The sequence below is a fragment of the Haliotis cracherodii genome, unplaced genomic scaffold, assembly GCF_022045235.1.
Source record: "Haliotis cracherodii isolate W230 unplaced genomic scaffold, xgHalCrac1.p SCAF_10, whole genome shotgun sequence".
In the NCBI taxonomy this organism is placed as follows: domain Eukaryota; kingdom Metazoa; phylum Mollusca; class Gastropoda; order Lepetellida; family Haliotidae; genus Haliotis; species Haliotis cracherodii.
Genome location: NW_027266265.1, coordinates 10,318,078 through 10,343,443, shown reverse-complemented (window position 1 = coordinate 10,343,443; position 25,366 = coordinate 10,318,078). Strand labels below are relative to the sequence as shown.

Here is a 25,366-nt window from a genome sequence, read left to right as displayed (position 1 = left end):
ACGTGAGTTTTCTATGTGTGACTGTGGGTTGTATCATGCACATTGTAAGACCTGTTTGAGCCTGTCTCGTAGGCCTTGCCCAAGTATATATTCTATAATTAGCCACTACAGGCCAGTATGTCATGGTTCTAATTATGTTGTGTAATCAATCCATATCACCAGGCACTAACATTGTAATGCAACAATCGGAATGCATAAAATATCTAAACCATTTGAATGTGTGTAGAGGTGCGCACCTACTCATGCAACTCCATTAACATTTACAGTGTTAGGGCAATAACGAGCGTGGGCCGTGCGGAATAATCGCCTAACAGCATGTAATGTAACGGCTATACAATCAATATGTGTAGCAAGAGAGGGGGTAGTGTTATTCCGTGTGAAGGTGAAATTCAAATAACTGGAAATGCAACATGAGGTAGCCAGGAAATACTATTCTTGGTAGAGCAAGCATTAATAACCTATATAAACGTTGAACTCAATATCCTGCAAAGCAACCACTGGGGATCCCGGGTGAGAATATAGCGCCTCCCTACCCTTCCCCCTCCCCCAAACCCTCCCCGGAAATCTATGAAATCATGACAAAATGGATTGTCTGGTCAAGCTGGGTGACCTGGTTGATTGCAATTCATTTTATCCCAAGGTCAAGATGTCAATCACTGGATTGTCTTGTCCAGAATCGATTTTTACAGACCGCCCCATGAAGCTGGACTGTTGCTGAGTGGGTGTTAAGCAACACTCCAAGAACAACAAGACGATAATGTAAATGATGACAGTGGTTCAGATTCAGCTGTACTTGAGATACATTGACAGAGACAATGTACAATTCATTAAACAACACTTTTCATTTGTATCGGGAAACGGTCAACCTGTTATATGATGAAATGATATGATTTCACGTACCTGCAGCTTTACTTTCGTGTTACCCTTTCCGACCATGGCTGACTTGTGACCTAGTTAACTTGACATATGTACTCACATGTCACGTGATGTATTGTGAGGGTAAAATAAAGTAACGTGTTTTAACAACTCTGTTGAAAGAATCTATTTAAGTTTTGTAATCAGCAGCTCTTGTGTATTACATATCTATGAATAACAGTGACCACCCCCTTAACTTTCAGTGTGATCAGGGTATGGCCTGAGGGAGATAACGTTATAAGAGGGAACTGATACTGCTTGTTAGTGTGTATAGTATCTGCTCTTTGTAGAATGTGCATTCGGCAGTTGTGTGGGTTTAATGCCCCTGTGAACAGTATATTCCAGTATTGTAGATTGCAGTTTCTGTAGTAAAGAGCGGTCGGGTAGCCTGGTGGTTAAAGCTTTCGCTCGTCACGCTGAACACCCGTGTTCGATTCCCGACTTTGGTACAATGTGTGAAGCTCATTTTTGGTGTCCCCCGCCATGATATTGCTTGAATATTGGTAAAAGCGGCGTAAAACTAAACTCACTCACTCATTCTGCCGTAAAAAGAAAACTTGGAATAGCATTATCTTTCAACCGGTCTCTACTAGTCGCGACATTGACACCATATGGACACACAGTTTGTATGGGCACTCATCGTCCTTCTTGTCTACATAGTTCGATCCCCGGCCGCGTCATACCAAAAAGAGGGTACTTATTGTTACCCTGCCTGGCGCTCGGCATTAGGGGGATCAAACAAGGACTAGTCGGCTCGGAGAATAATGTGTGTGGTATTCATGTTTAGACTACGGCAAGGTATCTCAGTGGGCTAGCACTATAAAACCGGCATTAGTCCAGAATTTTACAAACAGCACCCACGACCCTAATGGGATATAACGTCGTGTTCAAAAATGGCACTTATATAACGACGTGCATGCAAGTGTGTGTGTGCATGCTCGTGTGTGTGTGTGTGTGTGTGTGTGTGTGTGTGTGTGTGTGAGCGTGCGTGCGTGCGTGCGTGCGTGCGTGCGTGCGTGCGTGCGTGCGTGCGTGTTAGGGGAGCATTTTGGTCACTGATGCGTCAAATTTGGAATGTCCTAAACATGTCTTACATAAAACGTTTTGACAGATTTACTAAAGCCTTGAATATTGTAAACCTGATCAAACGACTTTTCCGTAAGAGTCGTATGACACTCTATAAAGTCTTCATGGAAAAAGCATGCTTGATTTTACCTCAACAGTTGTGAAATATAGACCACAAAGGCTGGAGCTGCGGGAATATTGTTCGACATGATGGGAATGTTTACTTTTTGAAAGTTAAAGTCATCCCTCTTGTCATACAGACTGTGTTCTGGATAGTTTTTGTCTCTCTAAATTTGTATGCATAAACATAAATATAAAACAGATGAGGCTGTTTCTCTGATCTCTTTAATTTTCATTTGCAGATTAATCAGATCGTGATACCATGTTAATAGGATGGGTTTGTTGCATTAATAACACCATCAAGTACATGAAAATATGTCAAAAATATCTATATATAACATTGAACAATCAAACAAACAAAATACAACAAAACGTTTTTTTAAAAATAAACATTGTCACGAAGTATATCGTGAATTCGGAGCAAACCAGGGAAGATGAAAAAAGATATATCTTGGATTGTATATATTATTTATATTGACAGGAATTCCAGCCTATATATTTGTATTCTCTATGCTATGTCATAATATACGGGTAATGAAGGGTCTGTCGAGTACACAGGAGGAACTTTTCTTGGGCAGCTCGATTCTTAACACTGGTTCACTCTCTGACGACCCGTGAAGATCCGGGGTAAAATAGGTCTTCAGCAACCCATGCTTGCCGTAAAAGGCGAATATGCTTGTCGTAAGAGGCGACTAACGGGATCGGGTGGTCAGACTCGCTGACTTGGTTGATGCATGCCATCGATCCCAATTGCGTGGATCGATGCTTATGGTGTCAATCACTGGATGGTCTGGTACAGACTCCGTCATACAGCTGGAATATTGCTGAGTGCGGCGTTTCACATTTATGGATGTCAACTTCATTATTATGAGGAAAAACAGCGTTTCGGAGTATATGCTTACTCCTTCATTAGGTGAATAAAGGCTATAAGGCAGAGAGCATATATCTGTACATGTAAGGACAACAAAAGATAATTGGCGCTGATAGGTGATTGGTAAAAGACAATAGAAGCCAACACTTTACAGTAATTAGCGTTGTTGGTTATGGACAACTGGAAGCCAGCACTTAAGTTATCATTGATTGGTGATGGACATTGGACAAAAGGCAAACGGAAGGCTGGGGGTAATTAGCAATGATAGATAAACGAATGGAAATAGCATTAAGGGCAATAGGAAGCCAGCTAGGTCATTAACACTGTGACCAGGGCACCTATCTGCCTAGTGCTTGGGACTTTTTGCTTTGATCTTTGTCGATGTTAATATTTTTTCTGCTGATCTAATATGATACCGTATTCGGCAACTAAACACACCAAAACGAAGTTATTTTGCCGAAAAGTGTACACTATTTGGTATCTTTATCGCATATGTCATGTCAAAATGAAAACTTGACACTTACAACCGGTATAACTGATAGGACCAGTATATGTTTCCTATACAAGGCTTAATGTAAACACAAACGTTAACAAAGGATTACATAATGAACTAAATGTGAACGATTAAACAAGTATTCTAGCTAAAATGAATATAATTATTACAAAAAACTCGCATGTTATCGGAAATCCGGAGGCCACTGTAGTGAGAGAGTATGGTTTTAACCGCTTTAGCAATATTCCAGCAACATCACGGCGGGGGGGCACCAAAAATGGGCTTCACACATTGTACCCATGTCGGGAATCGAACCCAGGTCCTCGGTGTGACGAGCGAATGCTCTAACCACTAGGCTACCCGACCACCCCAGAGGCTGTTTGTGACTTGATAACAGTCCGCTTTCCCCTAACAACGGACTGCTTCTTTTCTATTGCTATTTGACGTACGTCACTGGCGTCACGTTTCTTGTTTGTGACGTCATCCTATATTTTGTTCTTTGACGTTGCTATTTATAAGTAAGTGACCTCCGTTTGGATCCTTTTTCCTCTATAGTTTTAATGAATAAAGTCACGAACGTGGTTTCTTAAAATAATGCCTTTGCAAATCACAATTAATGATATGAAAAAACAGTTGTCGAATAACGGATTTCTGTACCAGACGTTTCCTGTAAATATGTCAGGTGGGTGTTGGAAAATCCAAAATGGCTGTTACTGACGGTATACGGTCTCATATTAGGTCAGTAACAACCATCTTGGATTTTTACCGACGGTATATGAGGTTAGCAGTTCTGCTCTCTGGTTGGTCAATCACATTTTGAGGCATAATAAACGGATATATGTGTCAATGTGGCATGCAGTAAGCTTCCTTTACAATAAATAACGTCAGTTGTAGAAACATCACACCGCACGCTAATGACAATGCCATCAAATTAAAAACAGCTCTGACACCACATATTCCAACACATAAGATGGCATTCAAATAAATACTCATACTCAAGACCTGTGGTGTGTATGGCAATCTCGTTACACAGAATGTATCAGAACAGTTCAGCACTACAGTTTAGGAGAATATGTTTTCTTCCTTACATCAGAATAAATAAGTCATGTTGTATTGCACAGTTTCATATTTTTCTCTCTTTTGGTAGAGCTAGATATCTTTTACTCATGTACATCCCAACAACAGTCACTTATTCACTCATTAGAAGGTCAAAGCTGTAGGTATAGTTCTAAACATAATGTTGGCTGTGGGGTAGCCTAGAGGTTCAAGCGTTCACTCGTTAAGCCGAAGACCCGGGTTCGATTCCAACATGGGCATAATGTGTGAATCCCATATCTGGTGACCCCCACCGTGATATTGCTGGAATACTGCTAAAAACGGCGTACCCAGTCACTCACTTAAAACATAATGGAAACGAATTTTATTGAAACGTATCCAGGTGAATTTGCAGTGCTGACATGAAGTGATCGCAATACATGTCAGGCTTGCATGTCACTGATTTTCAGGGGGCGGTCGGGTAGCCTAGTGGTTAGAGCGTTCGATCGTCACGCCAAAGACCCGGGTTCGATTCCCGACATGGGTACAATGTGTGAAGCCCATTTCTGGTGTCCCCCGCCGTGATATTGCTGGAATATTGCTAAAAGCGGCGTAAACCATACTCACTCACTCACTGATTTTCGGTGACCCATTCATATAATTTCCACCACTATTTTGCCTTTCATGCCCAATGGAATTTGTTTCGTTGGTTAATCGAGACTGATTATTCTCTGGCGTTGACGTGCTATATTTAAGAGTAGGCCTCAACCGTTTTGGAACACTTGAAATTAACATGCCATCAGCCTACACTTCTGTAGAGCGTTGGCTGTATAATATACCGTGCTCTCTTTCTCCTTGGCCTCCTAGAACAATCAAATCTTTGAATGTGAATACATTAACACGTGACCCAAGCGTAACATACATCAGGCCATCATTGTCCAGACAGAGGCCTCGGGGATGTTCCAGCCCTTCTGTGAGCACATCTCTGACAAACTGTCCGGACTCTGTCAGCTGAATCACCTTCTTACAATCCCGGTCCACAAGGAGAACATCTCCTGTGCTGGTTGTTGCGAAACCTCGAGGACAGCTCAGAACTCTTTCTCCGGTTGAGGGGTAATAAAAAAGAACTTCTCCATCACTGGTCACCGACACAAAAGAATTCACATCTCCTTGGCCAACGAGAATATTCTTCTGATCGGTAATTTGGATATAATCTGGACTCACAATTGAACCTGTGTTAATGGATTTCAGTACGTGTCCCTCCATGTTAAGGAGATCAACAGAGTTGGACGTTTTGAATGTTCCAGCCAGTAGCTGTGATGGGGCGGGACACGCTAAGGCGAAGTATTCCTTCTTTGTCCTGATGGTTGAGAGTAAGACGGGATTGGGTGTGAGCTGCACGGTAACTATTTCCTTACTATCTGGAACACTGACTGCTATATTGTTTTTATGTAACTTTGCTATTTGCCAGGGTCTGTCAGAAAGCTTCAGACATCTTTTATGAAGACTTGACTTTGATGTGTAAATGGATTTCAGACTTCTGTTGATAAAATCTGCTACAATCATGATCGTATTTGGCTCACCACTCGAGCTCACCACTGTGACGTCAATCAAATCAGGACACCACTTGTCCTCCTTTGTGTGACAGTCAATGGTGTGATGGAGGACAGCAGACGACTTCCGGTCACTAACATCGTGGACAACTTCAATCTGGTGAGAATAGTCACCAGTGTCGTTCACACACTGCGTGAAGACAATCCTCTCTGGAACTGGCCTATATTCCATGGGCGTGTTTGCGTCTGTGTCTTCTTCTTCTTCTTCTGTACTGAAGGATTCGTAGATAGCGCGTATTTCCACAAGGGAGTACGCCGTTACAACAGTGTTAATGTACTTGTACTGCTGCTGATACTGTCGGAATCTCATTTCCTCAGCCTGTATGAAAACTTTTAAATCGTTGAATTGCCTCTCAGAAAATATATCTACTTCTTGGATCATCGTCTTGGGTGAAATCTTCATGGCGTGTTGGATTTGCCCTTTAACCTTCTGAGCATTATTGATTATATTACAAATATGTTTCTTTGCCATTGTAATGTTGTCCTGGGTAGTTTTCATCTTCTTCAATATCTGTCGAGATACACATGCTAGTTTTTCTTCAAAGAGGGGGATCATATTTTGTATAGATTCAACATCACACCCATCATGCTTTGTACTGCAACATTTATCACAAAGTGCAATACTGCAACCTTTGCAGTAACGTTGGACCTGCCTGTCTCTGTGCTCTCTACACATAGGATACTGCAATGGATCGACAGTTGAAACAGACAAGTCGGTGTTGCCCCGATCGTTTGAAAGCGGGGATGTGCTGTGTGGCCCAATACTTCCAAAACAGCTTTCTGATGGGGGAACCGGAGCTGGCAACTCGTCATGTCCTGATATATTTCCAAAAGAACCTAAAATGTCGAATGAAAAGTACTTGGTAAATAAACAGAGAGATACAAATTGATATTCTGTATTATAAAATAGCCCTAGCACATATGCAGGTCGTAAGAGGCGACTAAACCGATCTGGTGGTCCGACTTGTGACATTGATATAGTGTTAATATATAACGCGTGGGACGTTGCTGATATTATTAACCACTGGTTTGGTTGACCGAGACTCAATTATTTGCAGGCATCTGTCATATATATGGCTGAATGCGGCTTTAAACAACAAAACCATTCAATATAAATAAGCGTTAGTGTGAACATTTAACTCATGTTGTACACGGTTTAGATCGACAAGAACCTTATTCAAAATCTAGCTTGTCTTCTTTTCCTAAAGCTCAGGGATACTCAAGACGATCACCTGATGTACAGTCGTTTAACAGTTCCTGGTTGGAAAGGTTTGGCTTCAGCTGGCTGACCTGCTCCTCTACCGGTCTGTCCGGAGTGGTGACCTTCGTCGGTTGTTTACAGGTAGGACATACTATTTCATTGCGTGTAGCGTCTTCTTCTTCAGGCTGTATGGTGGTGTATTTCTGTAGACAGGGCTTGCAGAACGTGTGATTACACTGAAGTGTGGCAGGATCAGTGGTCACCTCAGTGCACATCGCGCATCTCATGTTTCTGTATTCTAAAAGGTCTACCACCTAGAAATGATATTCAAATTCAAATTAACGATAAAGGTATTAGATCGAGACACGATATCTTCCGACTCTGCTTCAAGACAGGCATATTTTTCTGTGCAAAGAGGAGCCGAACGTTTTTGAATGTTTATTTTCATAAAACATTTATATCAGGACATTTTGTTTGCATACAAAGGATTGTGTGTATATATATACGTAATTGGGATACAATATATATTTATCGGGACATGTAGCATGTTCAGCGAACATTTTGTTTGTAGCTGTTTGTCAGCTGATATTTCTGTATCTATAAAACAAAACCATTTTTCTACAAACAAAATGTTCGCTGAACATGCTACATGTCTCGATAAATATATATTCTATCCTAAGTACGTAGATCGATGGTCCAGACTCGATTATTTATAGACCTCCCTCATATAGCTGGAATATTGATTGGTGCGGCGTTATACAACAAACAAACAACAAATATGTATAGATCTAATAAGTGATTATGAATTCAAGGTAAATCCATCTAACGCCTCAGTGGAATTTGGCTAGAATCCACTGACAAGCGGAAATCACATATGAAAATGCTTGAGACAGAGCTTATAAGTTACCGCTTTGAACAGCATTGGGTTAGATGACGGCGTGTCAGCGTTACCTAGATAATACCACCGCTGAGGCAGGTCGTTGTTGGTCATGACATTGATTGAGCACGGTTATCAAGTGATTGGGGCTCAACGCAGCTTTGAGCAGTATTCCAGTTATATACGACGTGTCTGAATGATGTGGGAGGAAAGCCCGAAGTGATATAGGTCTTAGACGTTTACCACTTTGGTTAAATAAAACACGAGCACGGGTATGGTGCCGACAAACCTAGAATCATAATCGGGGCGAAGTGGGATTCAAACCCACAATAATAGGTTTCTGGCGTGCCAAAGGGGTGTAACTGCACAGCGAATTTCGGCGCCTTAGGCTACCCCAAGGGTCATAATCTGGGTTAATCTGTGATTCGAGCCAAGAGTTCCTCGATCAACTAATGAATGCAACTGTACACAACGAGATGCTCCGCTGTGAATCATTGGGCTTTCCCTACACCCAGAGTGAGGGTATTTTGTTTACGCCCGATCTCATTAAAATCAGATCTAAGTTCTCGCTGCCGCTAAACAAATATCTGAGGACATCCTATTACGGGTCATGTCAGAACGACCTTTCGCGAACTTTGACCGACCACTGAAATGACTAAGTCGACATAAGCCAATTAGAAAGCAGCTTTCTCGAACTTTACGGCACTCTTTTCAACCTGGCGATTTCCATTTCAGACTACGCTTGAAAAACATGTTGACACAGTTTTCGATTAACATTTTAAAAACTGAACAAACGAACATTCCGGAATGCCGAAGATATGGTTAAGATCGTATGGCAATACTTCCCACGTACTGTGCAACGCCTCCTCCGTTCAAATGTTTATCCCTCGGAAGCGAGAGATAGACGATAATGTTGACGGAATCAGTCGTACGGCCGTAACTGTCGTTCGGAATACACCGTGATAACGTTTTCAAGGTTGCATGATTAGAAAATGCATTCCGACTATCATTTTCATGATCTGGTAATCGACGCTTTGATTGGTCGGATGAAAGGTCGTTCTGACGTGATCTGTAATGGGATGTCCTCAGTTCTTTGTTTAGCGATAGCGAGAACTAAGATCTGATTTTAATGAGATTGGTTTACGCCGTTTTGAACAGTATACCAGTTTTATCCCGGAGCGACTGCTTGATGTGGGAGGTATGCCCCAGGTGATGCAGGTGTTTGCAGTTTACCACTTTGGTGAAACCAACGAACGGGGTAATGGTGCTGACAAACCTCGAAACATAATCAGGACGAACCGGGACTTGAACCCTTGATCATAGGTCTCTGGCACGTCTAAGGGAAACAACACTTGACTGTGAATTTTGACTCCTTAGGCGACCGGGCCACCCGTGCCCCCTACCTAATACGTATAGGATAGGTATAGAATAGAGAATGCACCGTAATGACAAGCCCTCTAACACAGTGTCTCTCTGCCCTACTTTCGAAGCCACTGAGACACCCCTGTAAAGAATATATTTGATATGTGCAGTGTCGGTAGTACAATGGAGTACGCATATATCACATGAGGCGGTGATTTAGTTCACAGTTCAACAAGGCTCCAGACACATTCTACAATGCTGTTTTCCAATGGAAGTCTTCAAATTTTGAAACGTATATGTAATTAATTCACTTACCATAAAAATCGCTCAAGACACAAACATGTTCTGCCAACACCCCATGTTGCAATCCGTATCGTACTCTGATAAACGTATTACCTGTGACGTTTTGTCCAAATCCATCACGATGACCAAACAAGAAATGAAATTAAGATTTATGTTCGTTTTTTCCTGCAGACGTGTTTGCGCAAAGCTCGTTTCACCGCCTATGTGGTCATACCTTGGGGAGAGTGGGTTTTCACGTGGTGTCCAAAGTCAATAGATTGTCTGATGTGACGTCAATAAAGATAACACTGTCACACTTGCAGTGTTTACCTTGTAAACTCAATACACCCTGAAGACATTATTTCGTTGTCGATCTTATAGACCTACTGTCACTTTTGCATATTGTAATGTAGGTAGATTTGTATCTAGGCCCTTCCGTAGGGACCCGGGGGGGGGGGGGGGGGGGGGGGCGACGTGCCTGCAGGTGTGTGTGTACAAGTCCGAGGTGAGGTGAGGTAAAATGGGGTTTAACGTCAAGATTATTTCACTTATATGGCGACGTGCCTGCAAGTGTGTGTGTACTAGTCCGAGGTGAGGTGAGGTGAGGTGAAATGGGGTTTAACATCAAGATTGTTTCACTTATATGGCGACGTGCCTGCAAGTGTGTGTGTGCTAGTCCGAGGTGAGGTGAGGTGAGGTGAAATGGGGTTTAACGTCAAGATTGTTTCACTTATATGGCGACGTGCCTGTAGGTGTGTGTGTACTAGTCCGAGGTGAGGTGAGGTGAGGTGAAATGGGGTTTAACGTCAAGATTGTTTCACTTATATGGCGACGTGCCTGTAGGTGTGTGTGTACAAGTCCGAGGTGAGGTGAGGTAAAATGGGGTTTAACGTCAAGGTTGTTTCACTTATATGGCGACGTGCCTGCAGGTGTGTGTGTACAAGTCCGAGGTGAGGTGAGGTAAAATGGGGTTTAACGTCAAGGTTGTTTCACTTATAAGGCGACGTGCCTGCAGGTGTGTGTGGCTGCGTGTACTAGTCCGAGGTGAGGTGAGGTGAAATTGGGTTTGACGTCGCGTCCAAGAATATTATATAGCGACGTGCATGCACGTGTGTGTGTATGTGTGTGTGTGTGTGTGTGTGTGGCTGCTTGTACTAGTCCGGACTGATGCGATTTATAGTGCTAGCCCACTGAGATACCATGCTGCAGTTTAACATGAATACCCCACTCAGTCACAGTATACTGACTCCGAGCCGACCAGTCCTTGTTTTAACCCCTTAATGCCGAGCGCCAGACAGGGTAACAACAAGTACCATCTTTTAAAGTCTTTGGTATGACGCAGCTGGGGATCGAACCCCGGACCTTCCGCTCTCTGGGCGGACGCTCTACCACTAGACCACGGAGGCGGTCAACTAGTCCGAACTAATGCCGGTTTTACATTACTATTCCACTGATATACCGTGGCTACGCCACTCAGACACAGCACACTCATTCCCATCAGACCATCCTTGGTGCAAGTGATGCAGTCCCTTGACAATTACCTCTTTGGTGAAACGGGGGCACGGGTGGCCCAGTCGTCTAAGGTGCCGCGATTCGCTGTGCAGAGTTGCGTCCCTTGGGCACGCCAGAAACCTATGATCGTGGGTTCGAATCCCGGTTCGCCCCGATTATGTTTCTAGGTTTGTCAGCACCATACCCGTGCTCGTGGGTTTCACCGAAGTGGTAAACGTCTGAGACCTGCATCACTTCGGGCTTTCCTCCCACATTAAGCTGACACGCCGCGATATAACTGGAATACTGTTAAAAGCGGCGATAAACCCAACTCACTCACTCAATTTGGTGAAACCCAAGAGCGCGGGTATGGTCCTGACAAACCCAACACATAATCAGGTCTGTACAGCGAATTGCGGCGCCTGGGCCACCTGTGCCCCCGCTACAGCTTAATAGACTACAAGGGCTGCGTGATCAGGGTATGGAATCGCTGAAAGGCAGATTTTAATTACACCCTCCATTTTGAACGGATTACACCAGAAAAAGAAGTAGACACGTGTCATAGTTTTAGTATAAAAATTTAGTATAAGAATATACCAACTAAAATGTGCTCAAAAAATATCAGGTGATAAACCGCAAGTCGTTCCGGTAAAACAAACACAAATGTTCCCGAATAATATTCATTAAAAACTTGGAAACCCTTCATGGAGAACTGCGCATAATACTCCAGTGCAATTCGCAGACAATGGCCGTATCTGGAAGGATCGTGTTTAGTAGTAAAACAGTAAACAGCTCAGTAGGGTGAGGTCAGTCGACATTTCACTTTTTCTTTGCCACTTCTGAGCTTGGCAGTATCATGTAACAAACAAACAAATCTGTAGACTAACATCTAGTCTCTGAAATCAATATATTTACCAAAAATCAATTGTTAAATTATTGTTATAAAGTATGATAAAAAGGAGCCCGGATACTTTTCAGATATTAATTTGTACTGCAGTAATCTAGACTTGCCAAATATTATAGACTTGCATGGGCTGTATTGGATATTTTTGTTTCAGGGTCTGTATGACTGACAAACAAATCTGGTGCTTGACCAGTAAAAGGGGAATTAACTTTGCATCTAAGTAAGGATAACATACAGTCAAGTCCCGTTAATCCGACATGGATGGTTGCATATGATTATGTCGGATAAACGAGCATGTCTGATAAACGAAATTAAGTTGTACCAACGTTCGTTGGTCATATTTCGCGAAAGGTTCTTATGACGTGATCTGTAATGGGATGTTCTCGTCGATAGCTAGAACTTGTATCTGATTTTAATGCGATTGGGGTAATCTAAGCATGTGAATAATCATGTTTTCTTTATTAAAAGCATTAATTGTTTATTGTTAAGCAAAGTTTACCTATGCAGCTTTGTAATATGCAGTTACCAGCCGACTCGCCTCGCGTCAAAACACGGGCTATGTATTCGCGGCCAGATGACCACGGAGTACGCTTATCACTGTGTCTGATTAACGAGACTGATTTCGGTAATTTGTTATAAATTAGGCGTGTCGGAGTCGGAGTGCGAAACGGTCGGATTAACGGGTCTAAATAGCCTTGATTTAATCGGTTCCCATCACGAGTGTCGGATAAAGCCGAGTGTCGGATTAATGAGACTTGACTGTATATGGATGAACAACTTCTTTATTACAATTAGGAGCGACGTTTCGGTGTAGGTCCTCACACCGTTATCAGTTAAGCAAGTGATGTTAGAACTTATACGTATCTCCTAATTGTAATAAAGAAGTTGTTCGTTCATATATCTTATCCTTACTCTTACTCCAGCTTCTAAATGCCTCTCAAAGAAGTAACTTTCCAGCACAAAGACAATGTGTTCCCTTGACACATCTGTAATCTGGTCAATATTGACCTGCTATCTAATGGACTGTGACAGGCACCTGTTGTGAGCAGGGCTATGTGGTGGAAGAGATGAGACAGGGTATATTTGATTACTTGATTTGCGCATATTTACTGCGGAGTAATAATGGGTATGTGAAAAGCATACTTGGCCAACAAACAAACATATGACTAGCTCTCGTGTACCAAGTGATGAGCACCCAATTATTTACATTGTTGTTTCGGCGTTAAACAACAAACAAACAAAACATATCATAATACTAGTATCTTAGAATGCAGACATAACACACTGAATAATCGAAGATGTCTCTGTTGATCAATGAAATACAAATTAAGTAAGATTAATTTCTCTTTATATTCAATATGCAGTATTCATAAAGGCATGTCTTTCCTATTGTGAGAGAGGGGGCACGGATGGCCCAGGTGTCTAAGGCGCCGCGTTTCGCTATGCAGAGTTGCGTCCCTTGGGCACGCCAGAAATTTATGATTTGTGAGTTCGAATTCCGGTTCGCCCCGATTATATTTCTACGTTTGTCAGCACCATACCCGTGCGGGTGGGTTTCACCGGTAAGTGGTTAACGTATGAGACCTGCATCACTTCGGGCTTTCCTCCAACATTAAGCTGACACGCCATGATATAACTGGAATACTTTTAAAAGCGGCGTTAAACCCAACTCACTCACTCGATCACTATTGTGAGAGACTTGTTATATCTCTTACAGTCGCCACTTTAAATAAGGACGTCGATTGCACGAGGTAAAGAAGGCCATCGAGGACCAAAGGTTTTAAGACCTAAATTAACATTTGACTTCCATACGTCAATTTTTAATTTTAATTCTAATTTTATTTTATTAACTACCTGAACACAAGTAGAAAAATCCCGTGCTCCAAACATTGCACAGTAATAAAACTCGTTTGGGGGATTAAGCAGTGTTTGGAATTAGTGCTCGATGTCTACTTATAATACATCAATAGTATAACATAAACACGCCGAGTCAGGACTAACGTCGATCGGTTATAGTTTTAACATGTATACTGACACAGTATACTGCCTCCGAGTCGACAGTCCTTGTTTTATCCCCTTAGTTCCCTAGCGTCAGTCAGGGTAACAACAAGTACTATCTTTTTGGTATGATGAGGCCGGAAATCACAGCACACACGCTGAAGCTTGAAGATAATGCCATATATCGTAGAAATGAAGAAAGTAAGTTATGTTGGCTGTTATGTGTATCAAAGACGTACATATACACCATATATAACAATTTAGACATTAGACGAGTCCTTTTTTCTTGCTACCGATTTGAAACTCTTACTGTTGATATATCTAGTGTCCTATTAAATGCTTATCTCATATTTGTAGGTACCATAATCGGATGGTAATAACGATATACATCGGGTATTCAGTTCGGGTAAGTTTTAGCGGTGCGCAAAAATCTTAATCTCAGAAGAGTAGCGTCCCCTACCGGAATCTAGCGGTAACGCATCTGCGCAAGACAAAAAATTCTAAACAAAATATTTCTGTTCGTGTTTTCAATGCTAAGTATTGAATAAACGCATACAATTTTCTGGATTTTGCAACAAATGACAAGGTTCTAAATGTGAGTATGTGCAATCGATGAACAAGTTTTGCAATGTGAAAAAAAACGTTACCGGAAAAGTCATTAGAAACGAGATAGTTTACCTTAGTTTCCATCTGAAATTCCACTTCCCGCGAGTGTCAGTTTCTATATGTTTTCCATTATTTCAGCAGTTGTGTTCTATTTCTGTGTCGACTGAGTTCATGCGAAGTATCTGAGATACACAAGCATGGAGCAGACACTTCTACATCAGGAGAGGTGTACATGAACTCGCTTATTGTTTTCATTTAGAGAATCCAACAGGTTTGAACTTGTAAGGGCACACAACTCAGGCTATTTCAAGACAAAATAATTAGACCTGAACATTACAACGTTGCCCACCGTCGGTCAGTGTCTGAATTTCTGTGTGTCAGTTTTAGCAGTTGGAATATTGTTTTGTTTTACTTATAATTTAATAGAGAGGTTATCACAGAGGTTAGTTCTAATAGGTGCATGTTTTATATATTGTATGTTATGACAGTTGCATGAAGTTAGAACATTTGACTCAAATTGACTATGATTAAAAAGGTACTGCACTTTACGGGCAAACTTTTTCAGATTTCATTCAGCGACACATGGAGGATTGAACTCACGTTGACAGCTTGAGCCTAAGCTAGCTTAATGAATCAATCTATTAGGGCTGCAACGAATACACTATATTACAAATATAGGGTAACGAATACGAATATTAATTCACAAATACAATAACAAGTCAGCATCTGATGTTTTATTTGTTATATGCAGTGAAGCAATAACAACATAAATTATTTGACATGGTTTGTTGATTATTAATATTTTATACATTTATATGCTGCACTTATGCAGGTACTAGTATCTGCTCAGATGTGACAATGACTAGTGACCACAATACTGTCAAATTAAATAGCATAAGCATGGTAAGAGTGTTGTCTTTTGAAGACATCTATGCATATAATATGTTCTTGTGGGTATTTACATGTAAATGCACATGCTTGCATATTCATAAATATTCAATTCTAGTGGCCATGAATAATGAATTCAATTCATGAATGGATACGGTTCGATTCACCGAATACGTGAGTGAATCATAACAGCCCTACTAATTACCATGATTAGTGAACACTTTACCACCAGACTTTGATACTATCACATATGATCAGTCCTCGTTTACCAAGTGATCAGCACCCAATTATGTATCTTGTTGCGATATTTTTTGTGAAAAAGGAAACTTAAAATTATGTATTTTTCTTAAATTTCATTGGATTAATGCATTAAAAGAGGTGAACATGGTGAAATAGATAACCCGTACCCCAACTCACCCAGAGGATCAAAGAGTCACTAAAGATCAGTGTAGGGAGAGCCACAGCCTCTTGCTACTGTAAGTTGCAGTCTTGCCTTTAACCTAAATGAAACGCTAAAATAAACTTTGTCAACTTCCCCAGCAGAGCAGTTAGCCAGTATTTTTTATGAACTTGTATAACTGAACACATTGATAGACATGGCCACTAGTCTATTATTCCAAGACTATTTTGTGAAATTCAAGATCGATTTTTTTTGTTTCATCCTGAAATCTAAGGGTTTTTTTTACGTAAATTGCAAGACTGAAAAGAGCTGTGGACTACTTGGATATGACCCCTGGAACAGATGTCCTCTGCCAAAACATATTCTGTTACACTTACTGCTTTGCAAAAATGACTATGATGAAAAGTAAAACTTGTTGAGCATGCTGAGAATAGCCATTAATTAAGTCAATAGGTGTACTTTATACTTGTAGCTGGGACATTTCCGTGACAGGTGATCTAGCAGAAACTGCTTTCAAAGGGGTACCAGGCTTGGGCAAATTGATTCTAACACCTCCTTGTCTATCATGATTGTATGCAAACTCAAGTTTCATGTAATATATGAAACTTTAACATCTTTAAGTTTAACAAGCAATAGTGGTAGATCTACCATCCTACAATCCCTTAGGAAGTTAGCCTACCTCTGACAAGACTGACATTACACAAACTGACTCGGGTTACTGCCTAGCGGGCAACATGTGAATTACATCTACTTATTCAAGTTATTGGAAGGTTAAAATCACCAATGCAAATTTGAGTTTTGTTCTCTAGTTTGTAAGTTCAGAGTGGGACAAAAATGAACGTAGTGATCCTCTAACATATGATGTCAGCATTTGTTAAGTTTCCATAAGGCACATCAGATTGTTTCATTACTAAAATGTGTCTTTTTCATGTTTATCAGGGGCGGTCGGGTAGCCTAGTGGTTAAAGCGTTCACTCATCAAGCCGAAGACCCGGGTTTGATTTCCGATATGGGTACAATATGTGAAGCCCATTTCTGGTGTCCCCCGCTGTGAAATTGCTTGAATATTGCTAAAAGCAGCGTAAAACCAAACTCACTCACTCACTCATGTTTATCATGTGAGATGTGTGATTTTGAGTATTCTTTAGATTTTGACATGGCTCACAAGTTTAATAAAGTCAATGTAACAGTTACATTTACATGTTCATAATATTTGTTCAAAGGAGTCCGGATATGGGAGTGAAGTGGAAGATCTGAACTTAAAGTAAAAAATGGCAGACCACGATCACATCCCTGTGAGGGACACAAGCAATAGGGCCGCTCATGAAGCAGGTAAGAAAATATTGTAAAGAAGCTTCAATCAAATAGATTGAACGCATTAATAATATAAACCAAAGTAATTTGTTGACAGCATTTCAAACGGTGCATAAGTTATCTTTTATCATGTTTATGAAAGAGACACTGGGGTAGCCTGTTGGTTATAGCGTTTGTTCATCACGCCGAAGACCCGGGTTCGATTCCCCACTTAGGTTCAATGTGTGAAGCCCATTTCTGGTGTCCCCATTGTTCACAATATCAATCTCTGGATTGTCTGGTCCAGAATATTAACAAGCCTCTGTCATATAGCTGGAATATTGCTGAGTGTGGCGATATTTAACAAACAATCTAACAAACACACAAAGAACTTTGTTGTCCTTTTTTCACCAGCTCTTTTAGAACAAAAGGCAGCCCTACAGCGCCGAGCTGTGTCCAAACTTGAGCGAGTTGACCTGGAGGACAAGTATTTACGAATCCATGAAGAAAACATCATCTTGAAGAAACATGCCAGAAAACAGGAAGATAAGATCAAACGGTACAATATGTTTAGTTATTTAGATATGAATCTGTAGAACATGGCAGAAAACATGATCAAGTCATTGTGGCTGGAGTTCATGAAAAATGATTCTGATGTTCTTCATAGGATCTGTTCCATTACAAACTTTAATTAATGATGGGTATTTCTTTCAAAATGTCACTTGTCAGGATTGGGTAGTCAGGCTTGGTTGATGCATGTCATCGTATCTCAATTGTGTTGATCATTGCTCATGATGACAATCACCAGATTGTCTGGTCCAGACTTGATTATTTACAGACCGCCGTCATGTAGCTGGAATATTACTGAGTGCGGCATTAAACACACAAACAAAACAAAAACTGACAAAGTATAATCGTTAAATTTGTTGGTTATGCAACATATCTTGTGAACACAATTGTGAAGAAAGTAAATGTTTTTGGTTATTTTATAGTATCACTGCTGTTTACATTGATTGTTTGCCTCTATGGTCATGATGGTATTTCTACTTTGAGTGACTGAATGTTCGTTTGTATACTCTAGGAATTGTAGGGTATTTCTGTGACTATGGACATGATGGAGAGTGCTTTCCTATGAACATGTTCGGTAATCTGTGTTCAAAAGTAAAATTGAAAGTCAATGGGTCATAACCCTGATGTTAAAAGTTAAAACATGCAGGAGGCCATAGATTCAAACACCATAGGTGCCGAAAAAGGTGACTATGCTCTTCGTAAGCATGGTAAAAGGCGACTCACGGGATCGGGTGGTCAGGCTCACTGACTTGGTTGATGCATGTCATCGATCCCAATTGCGTGGATCGATGCTCAAGACGTCAATCACTAGATTGTCTGGTCCAGACTCAATTATTTACAGACCGCCGTCATATAGCTGGAATATTGCTGAGTGCGGCGTTAAAAAAACAAACAAACATAAGAGGCGACTAACGGAATCGGGAGGTCAAACAAACAAACACCACAGGAGAAGACCTCGAGGACCCCAGAATCCCCATTTTCCCGAGGCAAGAGAGTTCACTGACTGTAAAAGTCCAGTTTCCACCCTTGCCAAACTAGGCTGGAATTTCTGGGCTCAATCAAAGCACCACCAGTGGCTGTTACGAGTTATGTCCCTTCGATGTCCCTCCCATTGATTAATCAGATTCTGCCTCTCTTATCACTTGTATTTTCTTCTAATAAAATGGCGGTGCCCAGTCAAAATGATCTGATCGATAATCAAAGTCTATATTGTGATGAAACTGGTTTTACTTAGCAAAGTGCATTAAATCACATGAGCACCTTGATTAAAAACTTGAAAAGATTGGGAAAATATTTGTTGGCAGTACACATGCTTTGCAAATCCTGCAATTGACTGAAATCTGCACGTCGGTTTACGAACCGGGTTTCATTATGCAATTTTGATTGGACTATGCACAGACTTGTTAGTCCAGCAAAAATATCACTCCATAATTCCAGCCTAGTTCAGCAAGTTTGAAAACTGGACTTTTAAAGTCAGTTAACTCTCTGCCTCGGAAAGTTGCAGAACCCCCTTTCATTTCAAACACTGCTAATATCTTATCTATCTTTTTTCAGAATGGCGACCAAGTTGTTACGACTGGTTAATGACAAGAAGAAGCTGGATTTGGATGGAGGGGGAGGTAGGACTTTCGTGGATTTGTTTTTTTAACTATTTCTAGTTCATCTTGTACTTGCTTACAATTAACAATTATGACTAAAGTTTTACTTAAGTGATTAAGTACATGCCATCTCAGTCACTGAAGAAGTGAAATAATCTTGAACGTGACATTAAACTCCATATCACCTCACCTCACATGCAATCTCATCTGTTTGTTAATGTCAATAGTATCATAAAACAAGCTTCTCTGAGTTTATAACTAGTTTTGTATTAAAAGGTGGAAAGAAAGTCCGGGACATCGAAGCTGAAGATAGGATGGAAGAAATGAATGAGAGGATGAGAGAATATGAGAAGCAAAATGCTCAGCTTAAAGAAAGGGTAATGCTCTTACACCACGTACAGCCTTATTTCTGTTCATCAGTTACAAAATAAGCAGTTAAATATATATGATAATTAGAAATAGGGGGCTCTTATAACGAGTTAAAAGATAAATTCTGTGGTTTATGCTGACAGCCTGAAATGTTTATGTACGACAGATATATTTTTCCAGAATTCAATTGCCCATAATTAAGTGTGCACAAGTGTGCGTATTATACGCGAATAAATGAGTCTTGTGTACATTGATCAATCGGAAGGGGTGCTAATTAGCATTGTTCACTGGCCAATATATTAGCAAATATCCCTGTGGGCGCTTATTAGAGCGGGGCGCTTATTACGTCGAATACGGTAATTAAGTCAGTGTTTGAAATTAAGCATGAAATTCAGGGTTTTTTGCCTGACCCAATGTTAAACATTAAAGATTTAGGTGGTGCTGAGATTCAAATGCTATTGCAGCAACCACCTCAAATACCCCAGGACCCCTTCTTAACTGATTAGAGTTTGAGAGTTGCATTGGCTCATTCACCTATATCATGTACATACAAATTGGTAGGGATAAACAAATATCGATATGAGCAATGTATTGGCAGTTAGTGACTAGTCGTCTTTATTTCATGTTTACCTGATTCTGTTTTGTATTTCAGTTGATGTTAGCCAAACAACAAGCAAATGCAGCCAGTAAAAGGCCAACAGCCTATGATCATGTTCAGTCAAGAATCAATACGGTATGGACAGAAGATAGTGTTTGTATTACAAATACCAAAATTTGACAATGTTTATTTTCAAATCTAGAGGGCTCCATAGTTCAACTGATTTTGTATTAACATAGAGAAGCATTACCATGATTATTGAGAACATTTTAGTTCAGTTAATAACATGGGTTGAAGTGAGTTTTGCTCATCAAAGAAATACCTAATATTGACATAAAAATCTGAACAAACCCATCTATAATGTCATAATGGTTTATCTTTGTCATGTTTTTTTCCATATTATCCATGTAAGAAACCATGGAATTTGTTTCACATCACTTACGGTGAGACTCAGTCATGATGTAATGCCAGGAATATTGAAACGGTCTCTGTCCACAATAGTTGACTGATTACACAGAGAACCAACCTGTCACGACCCTATCTGTCCATTTTTCTGGAAGATTAATGTGATTAAAACTTCTGTGAAATAAATGGAAATAACAACATCCCAGGATTTAGTGATCAGGAAATATATTAGTTGGTACTCTCAAGGGGTTCACTGAGGACAGTACTGTCTTGTTGTCATGGTTACAGTTACCCTGATGCAGTTACTCTCAAAACAAAGATAACAAGATGATGATGAATCTTTTGATCAAGGGACCCTTCAGCAATCCATGCTTGCTGTGAAAGGCATTTGCTTGTCGTAGGAGGCGACTAGCGGGATCAGGTGGTCAGACTCGCTGACTTGGTTAATATATGTCATGATATCCCAGTTGTGTGGATGCATGCTCATGATGTGAATCACTGGATTGTCGGGTCCAGACTCGATTATCTACAAACCAACATAATATTGCTGAAATAATGCTGAGTGCTGCATTAAAAAACAAACAAAAAACTAATACAAAGACCTCCAGGAATAACTTCAGTATGGTAATACAAAGCATGAACAGAATCAATTATGATGTGAGAAGCAAGTGACATCACAACAAATATTATGATGTCATGTCATCCATACAGGCTAGCTAAGTGGATGGCAGATTGTTAATGAGTAATGCTAAATATTCACCTGATCTGTTTAGGGTATTGTGAAACAGACCGTCCAGATCGACCCACGAATTACTAAGAATATCCGAGTGATGGGACCTCCTATGGAGACTGGCAGAAGGTAAGCATTTGGACTCAAGTTGACTTTCATTTGCTTATTATCATTTGATTCCTGATTCCTGGAATGGTTTAGTATACTACTCAAAAGTTGCTAAGGATCACCACCTCACGGAGACGATTGCCCACTGTATGAGGTGAAATGTTAATGTCACTGGCATTCCGCAGGTCATTTCTGGGTGTGATGGCAGTCACAAAGTATTGACGTCTTGCTGCAATCAGGAGAAACATGTCTACCCGCTGTTGGTGGAACGCTGTCGACCACCAGCATATCTCGGGGTAGCTGATCAGTTCTGATATCGATTCCATGTCTTGCTGATCACACTTCGACTGACACCAAAGACGTTTGCAACGTGACGTTATGTTGCCCCAGTTTCCAGCATGCCTTTGCATCTGCCTAATTCTTCTGTCATCAAATGATGTCTTTGACACTAAGGCGGCATAAGTGGAATTGGTTGTTGCAATCCTCAGTTGCAAATGTTGTTGTTGTGCTCTCTAAAATGATGTGCAAGGATTCTGTCACGATTCATCCAAACACAAGTTTACAAGTCCCTTGTGCAGATCCTGCCCATGAATGCATGGTTCTGTCTGTTCATCATGATATTGAGGTCTTGTAGGGGTTACCTGATCATTGTGTACCGGGATGTTTCAACATTTATTTGTTGGATGACTTTTTGATAACATCAAAACATCATACTTAGAAAACTTTCAGTGATATATAAAATCCAGATAACAAATACCTAATCACATTACAATCAGATCTAAGTTCTCACTATTGCTAAACAAAGATCTGAGGACATCCCATTACAGGTCATGCAGAACAACCTTTCATCCAACCAATCACAGCGTCACTTACCAGATCATGAAAGTGTCAGTCGGAATGAGTTTCTAATCATGCAACCTCGAAAAGCGTTAACACAGGGTATTCCGAACAACACTTACGGCCCGTACGACTGATTCCGTAAATTTTTTTGTCTATCTCATGCTTCCGAGGGATAAACATTTGAACGGAGCGAGAACTTAGATCTGATTTGAACGAGATTGACAAATACCTGAGACACATTTTTAAACCATTTGCTTGTTTAATGAGACAGAAAATAGTTTATGTGTTTCTCTTCATGGTTGTGGATTGATGCAAACTTATGACATTGTGATGAAACGATTGGCATAGCCTTAGTGATGTGAACTAGTTATAATGCCAGTCCCCCATGGGGATTCTCGCTTAGAGTTGGTCCCAGCAGTCTATGCTGGTCGTAAGAGGCAGCTCAGTGGATCCGGTGGTCAGACCTGATGTAATTGATGTAGAACATTGTCTGATCTCATGTTTCATTCATTTGCTTCTGCAGAGGGCCACACAGCCCGACCGGCCCCAGGTATGGCCACAGTGTGTTGGAAGAAACGAGACACGAGAAGAGGAATCTGTAAGTTCTTCATATTCCTGTATCTTGCAGAAAGTTGCATAATTTACCCTTCATTTGTTAATCTTTAAACTGGGGGCACGGGTGGCCCAGTCGTCTAAGGCACCGCGATTCGCTGTGCAGAGTTGCGTCCCTTGGGCACGCCAGAAACCTATGATTGTGGGTTCGAATCCCGGTTCGCCCCGATTATGTTTCTAGGTTTGTCAGCACCATACCCGTGCTTGTGGGTTTCACCGAAGTGGTAAACGTCTGAGACCTGCATCACTTCGGGCTTTCCTCCCACATTAAGCTGACACGCCACGATATAACTGGAATACTGTTAAAAGCGGCGATAAACCCAACTCACTCACACTAATCTTCAAACTGATACTTAAACTTTATAGATACGATAAAAATAGTACTTGCAATATGGATATCATGGCAATTAATGTGGATCTGCTCTAGCTGTATTGACCACTGATCTGCTTGTGGCCTGAATAGCTTTCAATTTGGGCTGGGACAGGTAACTTGGGTTGGGTGGGTCCTGAGTAGGACTTCAACTTCTAACTGTCACTCATTACGATAGATTATCAATATATTACGATATATCCCTTACAGTGGCCATGACTCAAGTCACCAACTTTGCCTCTTTATTTTATTTCAGACAACTCTATGTGAATGAGCTACAAGAACGACTCAATGTCTATGAACTTGAAATAGAAAGTTTGAAAGAACAGGTGAGTTGTGTTTAACAAGTATTTGAATGTGGCAGATAACTGGACAAGTCATTTGTTGGACAATGCCATTTACAATATGTAGAAATGAGTTTGACGGTATAAAAATTATTTCTTATATTGATTTATTCGTTGGTTATTTTTCATCTAGTATTGTTTGTTTTCTTCAGAACCGTATGAGGGAATCAGAATTCGAAGAAGATATTCTGAAAATCAAGCAGCAAATTACTGCTGAACAAAAGTAAGACATGTTTTCACATCTTTGTTAAACTTAGTATGGAACATCCACAGCTTACAATGTTATCTTTATTTCAGTTAGTTCCATATAATCCTATTCCATGAACTGTTTTCAGAGTTAATCTGCAAGAGAACATTGATATGATCCGACTCCAACGCGAAGTGAAGGAGAAGTCCACGCGACTGACGGCTCTCCAAGATAAATACTCATCACTGGAGGAGGTTTGTGCGAATTATACCAGTGTAGAATAGGCCTTCAGCAACCCAAGCTTGCCATAAAGGCGACTATGCTTATCATCGATCCCCATTGCGTGGATGGATGCTCATGATATTAATCACTGGATTGTCTGGTCCAGACTCGATTATTTACAGACCGCCGTCATATAGCTGGAATATTGCTGAGTGCGGCGTAAAACCAACAAACCAACCAACCAAGCCTATTATACAGATAGAGAGTTTAATTCACCGATATTATTTCAGTCTCAATAAATCAATGAAGACAATGACATTTGTATAAGATATCTATTTCAGGTTTGATCATGTTTTAATTTCTTCTACCTGATTGCAAAAGAAGCTGATACTGTCTTAGTGATATTTTTGCATGGCAATATTCACGTCTGAATCCATCCTCTCGAGGCAAGGGAGTTTACTGACTTTAATAGTCCAGTTTCCACCCTTGCCGAACTAGGCAGGAATTATGGAGTTATAGTTTGGCTGGACTAACTAGTCTAAACATAATCCAATCAAAATCGCGGGACAAAATCGACATTGGGTTCATAAACAACATTGCGACTCCCGTGCAGATTTTGGTCGATTGAAGGATTTGCAGAGCATGTGTACTGTCAACTGGACGTTGACAGAATGTTTTCATGTTTTTAATCAAAGTGGTCAAGTGATTTGATGTACTTTGTGAGGTAGGGCCTATTTTATTACAATAAAGATCTTGATTAGATTGTCTGCAAGTGATATCAGAGGTGGAATCTGATTGGTCAATAGGAGGAACGTAGAAGGGACATAACTCATAACTGCCACTGGTGGCGCTACAATCGAGCCACGAAATTTCCCTCGTGAAGGTGATCTGAATCAGAGATTGTAGGGTTCAAAATTCCTGTATTTTAATGCTGATGTAACAGTTAAAAATGTTTCTGGTGCCTGAAAGTCACGCTGTGGCAATGCCTATTACGAGAACA

At 40.7% G+C, this 25,366-nt stretch overlaps 2 protein-coding genes across 2 annotated transcripts in view; one reads left to right on the top strand and one right to left on the bottom strand.

Annotated features, from left to right (window-relative positions):
- Positions 1-5,031: 5,031 nt before the first annotated feature.
- Positions 5,032-7,617, bottom strand: LOC139446344 (tripartite motif-containing protein 3-like). The gene is made up of 2 exons (XM_071227687.1): positions 7,345-7,617; positions 5,032-6,949 (listed from the first exon to the last, which is right to left on the bottom strand). The coding sequence occupies exons 1-2, from the start codon at positions 7,598-7,600 to the stop codon at positions 5,304-5,306; spliced, it is 1,902 nt and encodes a 633-aa protein (XP_071083788.1). The 5' UTR covers positions 7,601-7,617; the 3' UTR covers positions 5,032-5,303.
- A 7,107-nt stretch (positions 7,618-14,724) lies between these two features.
- Positions 14,725-25,366, top strand: part of LOC139454052 (protein fantom-like) — a 55,694-nt gene continuing 45,052 nt past the window's right edge. Inside the window, exons 1-11 of the mRNA XM_071235541.1 lie at positions 14,725-14,822; positions 17,344-17,452; positions 17,828-17,972; positions 19,538-19,602; positions 19,858-19,958; positions 20,603-20,683; positions 21,727-21,812; positions 23,155-23,229; positions 23,870-23,942; positions 24,110-24,180; positions 24,293-24,398. Of these exons, the coding sequence (XP_071091642.1) occupies positions 17,392-17,452; positions 17,828-17,972; positions 19,538-19,602; positions 19,858-19,958; positions 20,603-20,683; positions 21,727-21,812; positions 23,155-23,229; positions 23,870-23,942; positions 24,110-24,180; positions 24,293-24,398 (864 nt within the window). The 5' untranslated portion in view covers positions 14,725-14,822; positions 17,344-17,391. The remainder of the gene's footprint in view (positions 14,823-17,343; positions 17,453-17,827; positions 17,973-19,537; positions 19,603-19,857; positions 19,959-20,602; positions 20,684-21,726; positions 21,813-23,154; positions 23,230-23,869; positions 23,943-24,109; positions 24,181-24,292; positions 24,399-25,366) is intronic.